This window comes from Lepidochelys kempii, chromosome 6 (assembly GCF_965140285.1).
Source record: "Lepidochelys kempii isolate rLepKem1 chromosome 6, rLepKem1.hap1, whole genome shotgun sequence".
NCBI classification, from domain to species: domain Eukaryota; kingdom Metazoa; phylum Chordata; order Testudines; family Cheloniidae; genus Lepidochelys; species Lepidochelys kempii.
The window spans coordinates 17054440-17072814 of record NC_136385.1 but is presented as its reverse complement, the minus strand read 5'-3'; the positions used below and the strand labels follow the sequence as shown (position 1 = coordinate 17072814).

Here is an 18375-nt window from a genome sequence, read left to right as displayed (position 1 = left end):
TGAATGTTGGGTCTATAAAGCGAGATGAGCTGCCTATCTCATTCCATACACAACTTGACTTAAAACACAATAGGCACAATCTCAGGTAGTGTCCATCAGATTAACTCCACAGACTTCATGGGCATTACACTGAAAGTAGGTCAATATGTTCTGCAGCAGGAACTCCTTCTAGTTACAATTCAGGCAACACCCATGTTTCATCGTTTCAGAGAATTTGTATGTTATAGCCACATGGCCACTGTCCTGAGAAACATCTGGCAGAATCCCCCTGTGCAGCAGAGCAGTACTTGATGCATCTGAGGGCAAGGGGTGGGAAGAGCAAAGGTGGTTTGTTGTCACTTTTCCATCCTTTTAAGGATTGCACTAACTTGTGCCAGCTTAGATTGGTTCCTTAGGGGCTGTTACTGAAGCCTGTTGTTTCCACATCTCCTCCGACCCCCAACAGGCCCCCTTTGGAGTAGGTGGTACAGAACCAGTTACGCTAACTCTTCACCAGCTGAGGATTCTGCAGTGGTGGAGTAATCCACCACTGCTTCTTCAGCACATAAATCCTGAGCATATGTGTGCTTTTAAGTGCCCTCTCTACTGCTGGAGGGGCACAAACACGACTTGGTGTGGCTCAAGATCGGGGCCTTTTGTCTTAAAGTGACTTAAAGTCCACCTATTTCCCCTATCCTGAGGATGCCACTTCTTCGGGAATGTCAGCTGAGCAATAGGAAGTTGCTGTCTGCAATAGTCAGGTGCAAAATGGCTACTTTAGGCCTGTAGCTCCTTGCTTTAAAGGGCCAGCCACCTGAATAGCATGGTATGAAAGGTGCTAGAAAGGGGTGAACACCTCTTGGGGGAGTTCAGTGGTGACTTGGTAATCATCGAGCAAGTCACTCCTGATTTCTCCTTGTTTGAGGGCCAGGGTGGAAGGAGTCTGTGGGTTAGAGAGTTGGAACCTGCTGTTTCTGAGACAGCTTTGTCCTTTTCTTCTCTATGACATTATGTCAACTGGGGATCCGGCTCAGAAATTGTTGTTGCTCCACTGAAGTCAATGGAGCGATATCATTGCTACAGTAAAAATCCAGACGCTTTTTAGATTGGTGCAAAAAGATTATCACTCCTACAGCAAACAAACAGTTTACAGGGCTGATGCCACTGCTCTCGGCACAGGTACCTATGAAGCAGAGGGGTTTTTTTCTATTAAAACGGACAAGAGGTTACTGGAAGGCGGGCACTGGCAATACAGGCTGCATCCTCCCGTGAGTAGTACTAAGGCCCCTTACCCGACGATGTCTATGAATGCCTTGCCGAGAGATTTCTCTTCATAGTGGACTCCGTACTTGGTGCACAATGACTTCACCAGTGGGGCAATCTTGCAGTAATTGTGTCGTGGCATCATGGGAAACAGGCTTGAATAAAGAAGTAGAGAGAGCCTGAGAAAAACCTAGCGACAGACCCCTGGAAACAGACACTTCTTTCTGCTTCCTCTTAGGGCTAATTACTGCCTCCTTCTCTCCAAGCAAAACAGGCAGACAGAAAAGAGCGAGAGGGAGAAATCCAGGCTTTAAAGAAATGCTCTTGAAAATTGAATGTATTGATTCCCATTCCTGCTGTCTTGCCCCAGAACAAAAACGTACTTAGAAAGAATGAAAGATCAGGTTAGAAAACAGGGACTGTTAGAAAAATGAGGAGTGAGGAACCCTCAGTTGATCTACTGAGATTGCTGTCATAGAATCATAGAATATCAGGGTTGGAAGGGACCTCAGGAGGTCATCTAGTCCAACCCCCTGCTCAAAGCAGGACCAACACCAACTAAATCATCCCAGCCAACGCTTTGTCAAGCCAGGCCTTAAAAACCTCTAGGGATGGCGATTCCACCATCTCCCTGGGGAACCCATTCCAGTGCTTCACCTCCCTCCTAGTGAAATAGTGTTTCCTAATATCCAACCTAGACCTCCCCCACTGCAACTTGAGTTGCATTCCCTTTGGACAACAACTAATCGTCTGTTGACAAGCTAAATTGTCTGGAAGCTCATAGACCAGACAAACAGATAAAGAATCTGTGGTCTTGTTATCCTCTAAAAGAAAAGGAGTACTTGTGGCACCTTAGAGACTAACCAATTTATTTGAGCATAAGCTTTCGTGAGCTACAGCTCACTTCATCGGATGCACTATCCGATGAAGTGAGCTGTAGCTCACGAAAGCTTATGCTCAAATAAATTGGTTAGTCTCTAAGGTGCCACAAGTACTCCTTTTCTTTTAGAGGATACAGACTAACACGGCTGTTACTCTGAAACTTGTTATCCTCTGCTGCTCTGTTGAGTTCTCTTTCATTCCCTAAGTCAACTTCCGGGTTCTTCAGTCTTACTCCATATGACCTCTCCTCTAGTTTTTGTATTGTCATAGACAGCATTTTGCATAATTGATCTTATCTTTTGACATCTTTGCTGAACTAGGGTACCTAGAACTGCAGATAGTCCTATGCAGTTGCACTAAAGCTACATAAATCAGAGGCTGGGAAGAGGCAGAGGGAATTACTGAAGTGAGTAGAAACACTCCAAACCAAATGAGCCCAATGACCTGATTTAATGGCCATTTTAATCAATGAGTCCTGAATCAGACTCTAAATTAAGATTGTGAGGGTGAAAGGGGAATTTGCTGGTGGCAACAGGTGAAAGTTATTTGTGTTTAGTGGTGAAATGAGACGATGACTGCAGTTGTTTCTTCTGATTTCATGCATGATGTTCCTGAGGTCTCGTTTCCTTCTCTGCTCACTGCCGCCCCATAATGCTTGCACCCCTTCCTAAGTCCTGCCCTGATTGGCCAGGTAGTGACCTGGTTGTGTCCATAAGATTCCTTCCCATCCCCCCTGGGCCCATACTCACTGGTGCTCGATTTGGAAGTTCAGGTGCCCTGTGAACCAGTCATTGAAAAAGGACTGCTCGATATTACAGGTAGCTGCCAACTGCAAAGACAAGATGCCAACAGTGAATTTTAATGAAGCCTTGGCCTCAAAGCAATTGGTATAGGGCTCTTCTTCCTGCATATTACAGAAGGCAGAGGGGGTACTTCAGACCAAGCAGTCGTGTGCACCTTTACTGAACTACCAAGCTGTTGGATGAAATATTCTCTCATGCAGCTTCTCCTGCACTGGCTGTATTCCCTATACTTCTCTAGACCAGTGGTTCCCAAACTTGTTTCACCGCTTGTGCAGGGAAAGCCCCTGGTGGCCCAGGCCGGTTTGTTTACCTGCTGCGTCCGCAGGTTTGGCCGATTCCAGCAGCTCCCATTGGCCTGGAGCAGTGAACCGTGGCCACTGGGACCCGGGATCGGCCGAACCTGTGGATGCAGCATGTAAACAAACTGGCCCGGCCCACCAGGGGCTTTCCCTGCACAAGCGGTGGAACAAGTTTGGGAACCACTGCTCTAGACCAATCCCATCTGGTCACTGCTGACCTACTGTATGTTCCCCTGATGCGCCCTGGGACTAGAGACCAGGAAGACCACCTCAGTAACTGGCAAAGAGGCTAATGGTGCCAGGCCAGTTAAACTACTAGGGTGTTCATAGTCTCAGCCTATCTTGGAAATGGCTCTTTGGTCCAAGGTGTGCAGAAAACCACATTGCAGGTTGTCCTGTGATCCCTCATGATAACAGGGCTGATGTCAGGGTGTTCCCACTTGTTTAGATCCCTATCTTTTAGTTATCATAATAGTCCCTCCCTATCTCCAATCGCAAGTTGCTCCTGAGACGTTCATCCCTTCTGAGCCAGAGGCAGATTGACAGAGAGGGCTGGGAGCACTAAAAGAAGAGTGACCAACTCCCCTGGGAATAACCACATCCTCTTGCATGGCTCCACTAGCCTAGGAAGGAGAGAAGGCTGCAAGGCATCAGACCCAGGTCTTTGTCACCAGAGAGGCTTGATCAGGGATTCTCTCAAGTTTCGGAAAGTGAACTGCACGTGTGAGGCAGCATAGGGGTTGTCATACTGCCTCAGGTTCATCTAGTCGGTATCCTGCCTTCAGCAGAGCCTATACCCAATGCTTCCGAGCCAGGCAAAACAAGAGGCCATTGTACATCTAGCCAGCTGTGTAATACTACGACTTTGTGGGAGGTGGGGGGTGGAAGGTTCCCTTCCCAGCTGCACACAGATCATCAGCTGAACCCTGAAGCATGAGGTTTGAACAAGCTGGGAACATTTGCTTAGCTGGCATAGCTACCATTGTTATTCATGAGCATACAATTACACAGTCTTTCTTAAAATCCTCTTACATTCTTTTCCTTGCTAAGCTGTGGCAGTGAATTCTGCATGACGACTGCACGAGCAATAGGTGTTTCCAAAGAACTCAGCTTAAAACCACATCAGTGTCAGATTTGCTCTTTCTCCAAATCCCCCATCCAACAAAACAGGTAAGCATGTGCTTCACTTCATACACATGAGTAGTGGACTACAGTGGGATTATTTACATGCTTAAAGTTAAGCAAATGCTTAAGTGTTTACTGGATCAGGACCCAGTAGAGAGATGGTGACTGCCAGACTTTGAAAGCTATCCCTTGCGGGCCACAGTAGATATTGTAACCTGATGTAGGAGATGCATTCTGCACTCAACTCAGTTACTTCCTACTGATGTTATTGGAAGTCTTTCTGATTTACACCAGTGTAATGGAGAGCAGACGCAGGCCACGTAAGAGCTGAATTAGTCTTAGAACACTGCAGGTAGGAGGCATGGTATGTATATATATATGGGTGTATATGTTTGGTGAGTCTGTGGAAGGCATTTTGAGCCATTGCAGCTGCTATGATTGGTTTTCACATGATGTGTTCAGAATTCGTTATTCCTGAACAGTAAAAGTTAGAAAGACATTGGGCCAGGTCCTCAGCTGGTCTTGTATATCTCCACTGAAGTCAAAGAAACTAAATTGACTTACACCTGAGGATCTGGCCCATTGACTTACATGGAGTTACTTCTGATTTGCACACCTGTGTGTCAACGCACTTTATGAAGGATGATTGTTGTGAAGCCCCTTGAGCCTTGCACTTCCCCAGACCTGAATGAGGAATGCTTTAATTAGCTCCTCAAAATGTATCAATTCAGGGGACAGATTCAGCACACAGATTTGGAATTCCATCTCCTCATAGTCAGCCTTACTCCCTATAGGAGAGAGTTGGGGGGGAGGGGGGGGAATGGGGAAAGGGGGGAAAGGGTCCTAGACAGATACCCCAGGCTATTATGTTGTAAAACTGCTAAACTGGGCTCAAACTAAATGTTGGGGACAGGTAGTCAATGATAATCCAGCTGTTCTCTGAAGGGCAAGTGAATTTCTAACCTATTATGGGACATTAATATCCCAGCCATTACCTGAGAGCTGAGCCAGTCTCTGTGCTTCTCACAGTCAATTTCCATTGGAATATGGTTCATCTGTGTGACCCACACAAACCAGTGACTCTCCAGAAACCTTCAAAAGGAAGCATAAACATTCACAGCGCAGATCAGGCTATAATCTGTGCAGCTTGCCATCCTCATATAGGGCAGTGCAGGTAAGGCCAACAGTGATAACAAAGGGAGTGGGGAGAGGGGGTGTACAGGCAGCAGCCATGTTGTACACAGAGGAGGCATAGGATACTAGGGGAGTATTTCCCAAGATGAGGGAGCAGGCAGCTTTCTGATTCTGGACAATGGAAGGAATCAGTTCTGCAGTAGGTTTTTCTTGCTCTGTTGGGGCTCCATTTTAGGTCTAGGCGTTAACATGATTATTAGGATACCTAACTGTATTTCCCTTAGTGGCTATCTCCCTTGATCTCGCATTCTCACTGGGGGATTGCTCTTTTGCACTACCCTGCCTTTACAAGCTTTGATTCACCCCTTAGTTTGTGATACATACGGGGATACCAGTATGGATAAAATAAAAACTGACCTGGAAACACTCACTCAGAATGAACCTTTTTGATCTGTTCAATTTCCTGGTGGACACGTGTTCTCCTCACAACACCCTCCTCCCCCAATCATTGCTAGGTTTCTGGTTGTCAGTCTTAGCAAAGAGATCAAGAATGGAATAGACCAGTGGTCACCAACCATAGAATCATAGAAGATTAGGGTTGGAAGAGCCTCAGATCATCTAGTCCACCCCTCTGCTCAAAGCAGGACCAATCCCAACTAAATCATTCCAGCCAAGGCTTTATCAAGCCAGGCCTTAAAAACATCTAAGGATGTAGATTCCAACACTTCCCTAGGTAACCCATTCCAGTGCTTCAACACCACCCTAGTCAGATAGTGTTTCCTAATATCCAGCCTAGACCTTCTCCATTGCAACTTGAGACCATTGCTCCTTGTTCTGTCATCTGCCACCAGTAAAAACAGCCTAGCTCCATCCTCTTTGGAATCCCCCTTCAGGTAGTTGAAGGCTGCTATCAAATGCCCCCTCACTCTTCTCTTCTGCAGACTAAACAAGCCCAGTTCCCTCAGCCTCTCCTCGTAAGTCATGTGCCCCAGCCCCCTGATCATTTTCGTTGCCCTCCACTGGACTCTCTCCAATTTGTCCACATCCTTTCTGTAGTGGGGGACCCAAAACTGGATGAAATACTCCAGATGTGGCCTCACCAGTGCCGAATAGAGGGGAATAATCACTTCCCTCGATCTGCTGGCAATGCCCCTACTAATACAGCCCAGTATGCCATTAGCCTTCTTGGCAACAAGGGCACACTGCTGACTCATATCCAGCTTCTCATCCACTGTAATCCCCAAGTCCTTTTCTGCAGAACTGCTGCTTAGCCAGTCAGTCCTCAGCCTGTAGCGGTGCATGGGATTCTTCCGTCCTAAATCCTAAACCAGTAGACTGCAATTGACTGGTTGATCCTGGAGCCTCTGCCAGTCGATCGTGATCTCCAGTTGCTAAAAGTCCGGCAGCACAGCAGAGCTAAGGCACGCTCCTTGCCTGCCCTGGCCCTGCGTTGCTCCTGGAAGCAGCCAACACACTCCTGGCCTGCAGCCCTTGGAGGTGGGGGTGGGCAGGGGTTTCCACACGCTGCTTCTGCCTGCAAGCACCGCCCCCGCAGCTCCCATTGGCCGGGAACAGGGAACTGGCGCCAATGGGAGCTGTGGGGGTGGTGCCTACAGGGAGGGGCAGCGCGTGGAGCTATGTCGTCCCCCCCCCCCCCCGCGCGTGGTGCATGTGAAGAAAGATCCAAGAATTTTTCTAAGGTTGTGATGTTGGCCTGGATGGGTTTTTATACACCATATTTGTTTCGCATGGTGTTTTAATCCAGCAACTGAAGGGTAATATGGGCCAAATAGCTTAATCAGAACAATCTGAATTTGCTGTCTTCCTCCTACTGGCTAGAAGTGCCTGGCCTCACATCAAAAGTAAATGCTTTTATCTGAGCTTGCATCTGCAGCCTGAATAGAAGTGGTAACTCAGTATAAGAATTCTGGCTTCCCTGACCAATGAGAGAGCAGCTAGGGAGAGATTTCATAACAGATTAGAATGCTGGTTTGCTCTATAAAACTCCTTGGACTCTTTCCTTATTGTCTTAAATTTAAATAAGCAATTTTAAGGAAGCTTTGTGATGCTTCATTAACCACATTACTGGGAGGAAAGCTGGTCTTGTTGCATTTGTGATCCAACGGAAACAAAGTAGTACTGGAAATCTAACTACAATGTCTGTCACTGTGAGATTTTCAACTGGATTTGACACAAAAGAGGCTGGCTAAACCTTTAAACATATGGATGATTATCATGACTTCATGAAATCTTTTGAAGTTCATGCTTCTCTAAGGGCCTGAACCAAAGCCCACTGATATCAATGGGAATTTTTCCTAACTCATGATCAGAGCCATTAAAATAACATGGGAGGTGGAATTCCGATCCTACAGTTTAAAGATTTTTACACAGATTTGCAAAAATTCTTTTAAAACATTATTTTTCTAAGGACCCTAACAATGGATCTAAATTCAGGCCAGCCTTTGGGCATGAGCTAGCCATCACAGTCACTGCTTCCAGGGTGGAGATGTCAATACAATCCTATGGTCGGAACATCAGTCCAGTCACTCATAGTACTGTCTCTGTACTGGGGTGTAAAAGTGAGTGCTTGGGTCAGGGGCCATCCAGCAAAGCATGCTACATACAGGGGATCCAAATGGGGGACAGCATTTGACTTCTCGCTCCCTGAGCTGGCAGGAGCTGGGTATCATGTGAAGGCAGCACATTCAGTTCCTAGGGGAGGGAGCTCCCTGCCTCTTTCCTGAGTTACTTTCCAGCTGACTCGGGAGGGGCTCTGAAAGGAACCACATCCAAAATTCCTCAGGTGACTTAGACCCAGTGTGGGAGCTTTACATGGGTGGGAATGAGTGAGGAAGGAAGGAGGGAATGGTGCTTCCCATCTCCACATGCCATCACCACCACTAAGGATTTCCTGATGATGAAAGAGACTAAACACCAGAATCAAATCTTCTGGAGGAGATTGAGGCAAGAGAAGCTAGTCAAGGCAGTAGGATGTAGCACAGATTGGGGTAAATGAGTGGAGAGAATGTTGATTAATAAGGGAGGACGTCATGGCATAGATGAGTTAGCTTGACATCGCTCATCACGTGGGATGGGTGGGGCCCATGTCTGGAGGTAGGGGAGAGCAGTGTCTCCTACCTGACAAAGGTGAGGAGAAACAGGGATCCCAGAACTCCATAGAAAGGGATGTACATGATGAAATAGCGCATGTAATAACTGAAGGCCCAGGCCAGGTCCTAGGGAAAGAAAGAAGAGATTATGCATTACAAGCAACTTACCCTCCCCTCACCCCCAACAACACCCCTCCTTAAGCCAGGTCTCTTTACAGAGTGGACAGAAGCCTCGTCTCTCCCTCCCCAGATAAGGTTCTCTTCACCATCCACGTGAGACACAGTTTGACACTCAGAGCAGAGACAAGCTTTCACTTACCGCCCAGAACCTGCGTCTGATCATGGTCATGATGATTTGCATTTGGAAGTACACGGGGATGAGGAGAGGTGGGAAAACTGAAAGGCAAACAAAAGAGAGCAGATGAGGGAGACAGATGTGTAGCATGAGGTGAACAGACATGCTGGGGACCTGAAAATACGAGTTGAGGCAAGAGCTTGTGATGGGGAAACCAGAGCTCTGCTACTGTCTTTCAGCAAAGGGAGGAGGTATTTCCTCCATCTCCTGCTCACCTTCTGGTATGGAAGATTCTAGACTAACAATGAGCAAGCCCAGGACTTCTGCTGACATGTTTATCTACTGGGGGATGCCGCCTAGATTTAGTCACTTGTCTCACTTTATTTAGCCTCTTTGGTGGTGGTAAGGATCCATGGATCTCAATGATGATGTTATGGAGGAACTGAGGTGCAGGCTTCTATTGCAGTTAAGATGTGAAAGGGATAGCGGGTCCTGGATAGGGAGGGGTTAGTTAGGAAGAATCGCTCTGCTGAGGCAAAAGGGAGCCACAAGGTAAAGATGCATCCCCTTGATCTCACCATATAGGGAAGCATAGGGGGCCCAGGCATACTCACCTAGGAAGAAGTACTCATGCTGGTGGTTGTAAGGTAGGTATTTCAGCTTCTTCTTGCCATACTGGAGGGGGAGATAAATGACAGAGAACTGTCTCAGCTCGTTACACCCATGGATATGAGAAAACTCTCCACAGGAGGAGACTCTCAATGACACCTCTTTATATTTGGTTAATTCTCTTTAGTCAGAACTGGGGATTTATGGCCTAATCCTACCCTACTGAAGGCAATGAGGGTTTTACCATTTACAGGGAGCAGGGAGCAAGCCCTTAGAAAGCTGTCTTAGCATACAGTACTTCCTTCTCCAAGGCTATGTCTAGAGTAGGAGAATATGTCATGTTTTAAGATGTGTTAACTGATTGTTGTCAGGGTTGATCTTGCCCTGCTAATATGTTTAATCATGACTTCCCTGTCTACACTAGAGGCACGTTCCCATTTAAAATCATTCAACTTGAGTACTTATTTAGCCCCTGTTACCGAAGTACCTGAGCACCTCTCAGTCTTTCATGTACCATGAGGTAGGAAATGCTATTATCCTCCTGTTACAAAGGGGGAACTGAGGGAGATATACTGAGGCCCAGAGTTTTAAAGGTGTTGCTCCACTCAGGGCTTGTCTACACTACAGACGGGATCGATGCTGCGGCGATGACCGCCAATCGCTTGGATGTCGACTCCAGTACGCCACCAGATCGAGAAGAGGAAGGGGAGTCGATGGGAGAGCGTCTCCCGTTTATACAGCGTAGTGTGGACCCCGCAGTAAGTAGATCTAAGCTACGTCAATTTGAGTTACGCTATTCACGTAACTCAAATTGTGTAGCTTAGATCGACTTTCCCCTTTAGGCCTCAGTGTTGCAATGCCTAACTGACTTAGGAGCCTAAGTTTTGTTTTCAAAAGTGACATAGGCACTTAGGAGCCTGAGTCTCATTGAAATGCAAGTTGTCTAAAAATGGCTGGGTTTTGGCTTCCAGTTTTCATGAAAGAGATGGAAAATTGTGGCCACACTGAAAAGGTACTGTGACATTTTTAGTCAAAAGCCACATTTCACCAAATAAAATATTTTGAGGAAAAAATATCAACCAGCTGTAATAAACATGCACGAGTCTCATAACCATCCTTCAGGCAAGAGAAAGGAAGGTCTAATGAGTAAGGCACTAGAGTGGGACTCAGGAGATCTCAGGCTAATTCTCAGTTCTACACAGCTTTCCTGAGTGACCTCGATCCAGTCATTTAATTTCCTTGTGCTTCAGTTCCTCATGTGAAAAACAGGGATGATAATTCTTCCTTTCTCCTCCTCCCCTTTGTCTGTCTTATCTATTTGGGTTGTATACACCTCAGGGTCGGGACAGGGCTTAGAACAATGCAGGGCTGATTTCAGTCTCTGCCTCTAGGCACTGCTCTCACATCAATGAGAGGCCAGGGTGCTGTAATTGCAACTAAAGTACTTTATCATATGTCTACACAGCAAAAAGATCCAGTGGCAGAGAGTCCCAGAGCTCAGTCAACTCACTTGGACTTGAGCAGCCTGTGCTGTGGGGCTAAATATAGCAGTGTAGATGTTTGGACTTGGGCTGAAGCCAAGACCCAGGTCTCGGAGCCTGGGCTCCAGCCCGAGCCCACGGCTCTAGCCTGAGCCTGAACATCTGCCCTACTATTTTTAGCCCCACAAGGCTGAATAGTTAACCGAAGCTCTGAGACTTGCTGTTGCAGGATTTTTCTTTTTTGTGTATCAATGTACCCTAAGGTACAATTCAAGCCATTAAAACTGCACCTCTGCAATGTTACATTTGAGATTTAAGTATACCGACATCAGGAAATTCATAATTGGTCTCCCCACAGCATCTATCACTCAGACAAACTGTGCAGAAGTAACAGCTTTTAATACTGTGTGCAGTCCTGGCTGATACGGCTTTTACTGCAGTTTTTTACTGTATCACACTGCAGGCCTGCAGCAATCAGTGGAGAAAGTTCCTCAGTGACATCAGTACAGTTATGGCAGTCCAGATCAATGACAATAATAGCCATAAAAACAGTGGGCATGCACAAGAGAGGGAGGAATCAGATCAGTGGCTGTTTGGTAGTCTCCAGTATGTGAACTAAATCTAGGGTTTCCATCCAGTTTCCAGAGGACAGGTGTCCCCATCACAAAATACTGTCACCAATTGGTAGTGATGGTAGGTGGCAGTGGCAGCAGAGAGGCCAAAGATTGACTGGCCCTAAAAAGCCCTCTCCCCTCTGAGTGATCCCCCCATCTGGGTTAAGCCATAAGAATGGCCATATTGGGTCAGACCAATAGTCCATCTAGCCCAGTATCCTGCCTTCCAACAGTGGCCGATGCTATACTCTTCAGAGGGAATGAACAGAACAGAACTTAGGGAAATCACTGAGTGATCCATCCCGTCATCCACTCCCAGCATCTGGCAGTTAGAGGCTTAGGGATATCCACAGCATGGGACTGTGTCCCTGACCACCTTGACTAATAGCCATTGATGGACCTACACTGGGAGGAGTCGTAGATATGCTGGAGGGTAGGGATAGGATACAGAGGGACCTAGACAAATTAGAGGATCAACAAAGACAAGTGCAGATGCACTTAGAACAGAAGAATTCTATGCACTGCTATAGACTAAGGACAAAGTGGCTAGGCAGCAGTTCTGCAGAAAAGGACCTAGGGGTTACAATGGACGAGAAGCTGGATAGGAGTCAAGAGGGTGCCTTTGTTGCCAAGAAGGTTAACAGCATTTTGGGTTGTATAAGTAGGCGCATTGCCAGCAGATCGAGGGACGTGATCATTCCCTTCTATTTGGCATTGGTGAGGCCTCATCTGGAGAACTGTGTCCAGTTTTGGGCCCCACACTACAAGAAGGATGTGGACAAATTGGAAAACGTCCAGCGGAGGGCAACAAAAATGATTAGGGGGCTGGAGCACGTGATTTATGAGCAGAGGCTGAAGGAACTGGGATTATTCAGTCTGCAGAAGAGAAGAATGAGGGGGGATTTGATAGCTGCTTTCAACTGCCTGAAAGGGGGTTCCAAAGAGGATGGCTCTAGACTGTTCTCAATGGTAGCAGATGACAGAACGAGGAGTAATGGTCTCAAGTTGCAGTGGGGGAGGTTTAGGTCGGATATTAGGAAAAACGTTTTCACGAGGAGGGTGGTGAAGCACTGGAATGCGTTACCTAGGGAGGTGGTGGAATCTCCTTCCTTAGAGGTTTTTAAGGTCAGGCTTGACAAAGCCCTGGCCGGGATGATTTAGTTGGGGATTGGTCCTGCTTTGAGCAGGGGGTTGGACTAGATGACGTCCTGAAGTCCCTTCCAACCCTGATATTCTATGATTCTATGAACTATACTCCATGAACTTATCTAATTCTTTTTTTAACCCAATTATAGTTTTGGCCTTCACAACTTCCCCGGCAATGAGTTCCACAGGTTGACTGTGCGTTGTGTGAGGAAATGCTTCTTCACACAATGATGGGGCAGTGTTGGGAAGCTTGGACTGCTGCTGACTGTTCTGTGGGTAGGGAAGAGTTTCCTGTGCTATCAATCCAATACTCATTGTCAGTTGTCTAGGGTTCTCAGCTCAGTGTCCCCATCTGGGGTTCCTTTGCTTTAAACCTTTGATCTGCAGGCTTCATTCCTGTTTTCTTCTTTTGTAGTCAACTGATTACTGGGGACCTCTGTCCCTTTCTTCATCTGAGGGGGTGTTCCTTTAGTTCTTCGTGGTCTCCACTCACCACTCCAGACTTGGAAATAGCCCAGTCCCTGTCAGCAGTTGTCTGGGGTTCTCCAGACAGTGTTCCCATACTTGTGTTTTCCTCTTACTTGTTTATCTCACTATTTCTCCCCACTCCCTTGTTCATTTCCATCTTGATTGACCTCTGTTCCATTTTGTTCCCTTCCCTCTGATTGAGGGGCATCTTCCAGGGACCTGGTCCATGTCTTCATCCGAGTTCAAACAGGCTAACACCTTTCACCTGTAATACAGTCACATGGCCGGCGGGGCATTGGTGATTTCAGGAATTGCAGATTTATGAGAAGGGAATTAAGTGCAGTCCAAGTTCTGCAAGGCTGCATCAGGGTAAGGTTTCAATATACAACAGTGAAAGCACATCCAAGCACTGATATACGTCAGACACTCATCTTGGAAGACAGAACCAATTCCTTCATTGCTATAAGCACCCCCATTCTGCTCGCTATTTGTGAAGTGATGGGATCATCATCCTCAAAACCCAGCTATCAGGGGCCAGCTCTTCAAATGATGTAAGTCAGCAAACTCCATTGACGTCAATGGAGTGGCACCAATTTACACCTGTTGAAGATCTGACTCCAGATATTTAGTTACCATAGAGTAATGGTTGGTTAGTGGTTTGTTATGGTCCATTCGGGGTGATTCATTTCAGTGACATATGGTTAGACCTTTCTGTCTTCATAGAACACTCTCAGTACCCATGCATGTAATTCACCTTTTAGGCTGCCTCTCCACCATGTATCTGGAATTAGCTTCTTTGTGGCATAGAAGTGGGTTGTGGTGGCATGAATGTGCCCCAGTATTTTCTTTTATGTCTCCCTATATTCTGTTTGTTACAAATGCCTTTGCTGTGGTGTTTCAGATCCACACATTGGCTTTATAAGCTTTTTTTTACTGTATGTCCTTATGCTGATACGTCATATACCACTATTGATCTTTATTATACCCTTCCCTTGGGTTTTTCTGCAATACAGACAGTAAATATTGTGGCCCCAGAGAATTGGATTTAATTGCATTACCTTAATAGATACAGTTACTGTGTGCAGTATGGCTGGCTCATAGTTGCCTTGGGAACCATGGCTCTGAACCTGAGCTGTTGTAAATCAATATAGCCCCATTGACTTCATGGATTTACATAGTCAAGTATCTGGCCCCCTGTCTTTTGAATTTACAGATTTTTGCAGAACTAGGTTGTGTCCCAAGGACACCACCCATGGCTGAATTGCCCCAGGAAGGAATTACATCTCAGGGAGCTGCAATTCCCTCCACGTTCCCCGCTTGCTTCAGGGGTATAATTACCATTCACCCTGCTATGCTGGCTGAGCTCTGCTGGGTGGTGGATTGGGAAATGCAGCCAAAGCTTCACTGATTCCCTGCCCCACCCCTACTTGCTCCAGTGGGGAAGTAAGTAAGCATGCAGTATCTTTTACCCCTGCATGACCAGACCCAAAGCCTGGACTGCCCATAAAGAGCACACATGGGGGATTCCTCTCCCCTATGCCCCTATAAGGTCATGAAGTACAGCCAAGCCTTTGGTGTTTAACACATCAGCACTACAATTGCATTAGTGTAGGTCTTTCCCCCCCACCCCCCCCCGACAGAGTTTCCTCATGTTTTTCCCCAAGCAGAAGACACAAGAGGAAACCATTATTCTGATGTTACCATGCAATCTGCTCTAAAGAGAATTTGCCAAGGCTCCAATGAAGTGAGGACCCCTGTTTGTACACAAATATCGTAAGGCATTTCTTTCAATATTAGATAAACTTTTAAAATGAATTTGCTTTGACTGCTCACAAGAGGTGCCTGTCCTCACAGAAGTACTAAACCAAGGAGAAGTTGGAAATATGAGAAAGAAGCCCAGTTTGGGTTAAGTCAGCAAAGGAGTATTCTGCACCATTTTTTCCACACTTGGATATCTCAGAACAACGGGATTAAAATTGACCCTATTTCTGCGTTCTCTTCACTCTCATTCCCTACCTCTCAAGCCACCTAAACATATGATCACCTTTGGGCTGGAAACAAGCATGAGAAATTATATCGGCCACTGAATTTTCTGGCCCTCATATCCTCTCAAATTTTGACCCAAACTCCTGTCAGAAAATATAGATGCAGGGAACTGGGGTGTGTCCCTTCAACTTTTCCTCAAAGACAAAGTCTTAACAGCAAAGGTCTGGTCCTCGAGACACTGATCAACCCCTGTCCTCACAGAAAAAGTTCTCTAAAGCCCACCAGCAACCACCACTTCCTTGTCTTACCTCAACGGGCTGAGAATCTCCCAGGACAAGAATATGCAGCATGTTCACATCTGGGTCCTTCTTGAAGATGTTGGGCTTGGCATGATGCTGGAAGTGACGATGATTCCACCAGTTTGCTGAGGCACCCTGGGAAGAGGAAGGAAATGTTTAGTCCATGGGGAGGCATGGTTCCCGCTAATGGAGAGATGATCCCAGTAGCGTAGCTGCGGGGGGGAGTGGGGCAGCGGCTGCTCCCCCACCGAGCAGAAGTGGTGCCTTTTTAATTCTTTGGTGCCTTTTTAATTTTTACTCACCCGGCAGCACTCCGGGTCTTCGGCAGCAGATCAGGCGGTGCTCCGGGTCTTCAGCAGCACTTCATAGAATATCAGGGTTCGAAGGTACCTCAGGAAGTCATCTAGTCCAACCCCCTGCTCAAAGCAGGACCAATCCCCCAATTTTTTGCCCCAGATCCCTAAATAGCCCCCTCAAGGATTGAACTCACAACCCTGGGTTTAGCAGGCCAATGCTCAAACCACTGAGCTATCCCTCCCCCCTTAAACGTCGGGTCCTTCACACTCGCTCCGGTTTTCGGCAGCATTGCAGTGGCAGGGGTGGGGGGTGTCCTTCAGTGCCGCCGAAGACTGGAACGAGTGAAGGACCCAATGCCAAAGTGGTGCTGAAGACCTGGAGCGCCGCCTGACCCGCCGCTGAAGACCCGGAGCGCCGCCGGGTGAATACTAGCGGGTGGCGCCGTTTTCTTATCTCCGCTCCTCCTGTTTTCTCCACCTGGCTACGCCACTGGATGATCCCCCTGCTGTGATATTCATTCACTTGTATAATCTAAACCGCCCATGGCATATAGTTTATGTCCAAACTCTTAGCTACCTTTGAAATTGTTGTAAGTGTGAAGGGGCTAAATCCTCTGCTTTGACAGGCTGATTGGTACCAGCTGAGGATCTGGATCTGTCTGGATTATTTTATTGTATTAAAATAATGCCACTCATGTTGAGAAAAAAGAAGTTAGCCTTGCTTACATGTAACTCCTAATATTTATATGCTGCAAAGACAGGCAGGCAGACATCCCACCAGCAGGGGAAGCCCAAGATAAACAGCATCCTTTACCCAGAGCTCTGTTGTCATCGGTACCATCACCCATTTCATTGATGATGTCAAGCATGACATAAGGCAGGCAAAGCCATGTTGGCTTATGCAGTGCAAGAAAGAATGTGAAAAGAATCCCTCTTTGCCCAATGGAAAAAACACAAAACTGGCCAGGAAAGAAATATTATTTTCCAGTGTCTAAGAAGGTTTTAATGGAGAGTATTAAAAAAAAAAAAGGACTGGACAGTGTCCCATAAGGGTCCTATATCCGCATTTTCCTCTGGCACTTGTGAAACACAGTGCCAAGCTATCCCACTGCCAAGGATGCTCAGGCAGAAGGCCAGCAAAGCACTTGCCTTGTGACTGGTGATAAGCATTGTGGGCAGCTGGCTGCTTCCAAGAATTCAGAGTGGACAGAGAGCCTCCATCTCACAAAGCTGCCTTTAGTTTAGTCATGTTAATGAGCATTCAGAGGTTACTTGCCCCTGCTTACACATGTTGGAAACCAGTTGTCCCAGGACTGGGCAATCTGAGAGCTCTGGTTGCTATGAATAACGGGGCATTGTTGGGAAGTTGGCAGTGAGGGAATAGCCAACCCCAACGTGGGAGCCCTCGTTTTTAGATTGCTGCAGTAAATTGCTTTGTGGTTTTTGGTGTTCCCTGTTCAGGACCTGCAAGTGATCATCTATAAAGTGAAGAAGGAGGAACACAGAGAATTGTGAGACGGGCAAAGGTCCAGGAATGCCCCTCCTCTCCCCCGGAAGGAAAGGAGATGTATCAGGTAGGCTATGCCAATCTAATCCTAAAAGATTATCCCCTATTCAGTGCTCTAGAGGAAGGGAAATCCTGTCTCTTCATCCCAGATCCCTGCTGATCTCTCTTTCTCTCTGAGCTATCATCTCTCTGCTCTGATATTTTGCCTGCCTCCTGTCTTGATTTCTTCTATACTGCCAAATATGCCCTGAAGAAGAAAATTCATCTAGACCCCAAATTTGGCAATGTGCTTAACCTTGTTCATGCAAATGAGGCTCTCCATATTTAATCCCTTTGCATACACCAAGAAGAATGGGCTTCTTCTGCTAGGACTCCCTATTTCCTCTCCTTGCATTAAAGCAGGTTGGGTAGCAACTGAGCATTATTTGTTCTGCTTGCAAATTGGGAAGTGCCAGGTCAGTACCACCCAAGCTGGGCCTCAAGAAAGAGGGGTAGAGGGACACCGTCACAAGGTGAGAACAGAGCTGTGGCCAAGGAGGTGACCTGTTGCTGTGGCTTTCAATAGATGAAGCCCCACCTTAGGTCTGGACACAGTTGTCTCACTGCTGCCTTTTTATACTTCTTATTGCTAGTGGGGTCATTCCAGGCCTGTGGTTAAAATGGCCAAGGCCAAACTAAATGTGCATCTAATAACGCCTACCATTCCATCCCTTCCTACAAGACTCCCCACTGTAGGTGGATCCTTTCGCCAACTGGGTTGTATAGGACTCTTGTGTTGGACCCTGTCCTGGACTGAAGTTCTAAAATTGTCCCGAATGGGTGAGAGCTGGCAGGATGGTCATTTTAATCAATAAACATGTTACTCAGGCTTTAGGTAGGGAAAGGGGGGGTGGGAAGGGGAGTAAAGGAGATTGTATAATGCTTCATTTTAACATTCTTATGGGCCAGATCCCCAGCTGGCATAAATCAGCATAGTTCCATTTGTGTTACTGGAGCTATGATGATTTACATCAGCTGAGGATCTGGCTCCCCTATCTGAGCCTCACAAGAACTCCACCTGGAATCTGTCACTAATTCTT

General features: G+C 46.8%; 1 protein-coding gene and 1 long non-coding RNA gene across 2 annotated transcripts in view; one reads left to right on the top strand and one right to left on the bottom strand.

Moving 5' to 3' along the window:
• Positions 1-18375, bottom strand: part of LOC140912488 (acyl-CoA 6-desaturase) — a 38683-nt gene that overhangs the window by 5322 nt on the left and 14986 nt on the right. The window contains exons 5-11 of the mRNA XM_073346951.1: positions 15503-15628; positions 9505-9565; positions 8915-8991; positions 8624-8721; positions 5347-5443; positions 2874-2953; positions 1272-1397 (exon numbers count right to left, since the gene is read on the bottom strand). Coding sequence (XP_073203052.1) covers positions 1272-1397; positions 2874-2953; positions 5347-5443; positions 8624-8721; positions 8915-8991; positions 9505-9565; positions 15503-15628 — 665 coding nt within the window. The remainder of the gene's footprint in view (positions 1-1271; positions 1398-2873; positions 2954-5346; positions 5444-8623; positions 8722-8914; positions 8992-9504; positions 9566-15502; positions 15629-18375) is intronic.
• LOC140912491 (uncharacterized) overlaps positions 1-18375 on the top strand; it is a 35937-nt gene that overhangs the window by 10027 nt on the left and 7535 nt on the right. Inside the window, exon 2 of the long non-coding RNA XR_012159294.2 lies at positions 17251-17363. This is a non-coding gene — a long non-coding RNA (uncharacterized LOC140912491). The remainder of the gene's footprint in view (positions 1-17250; positions 17364-18375) is intronic.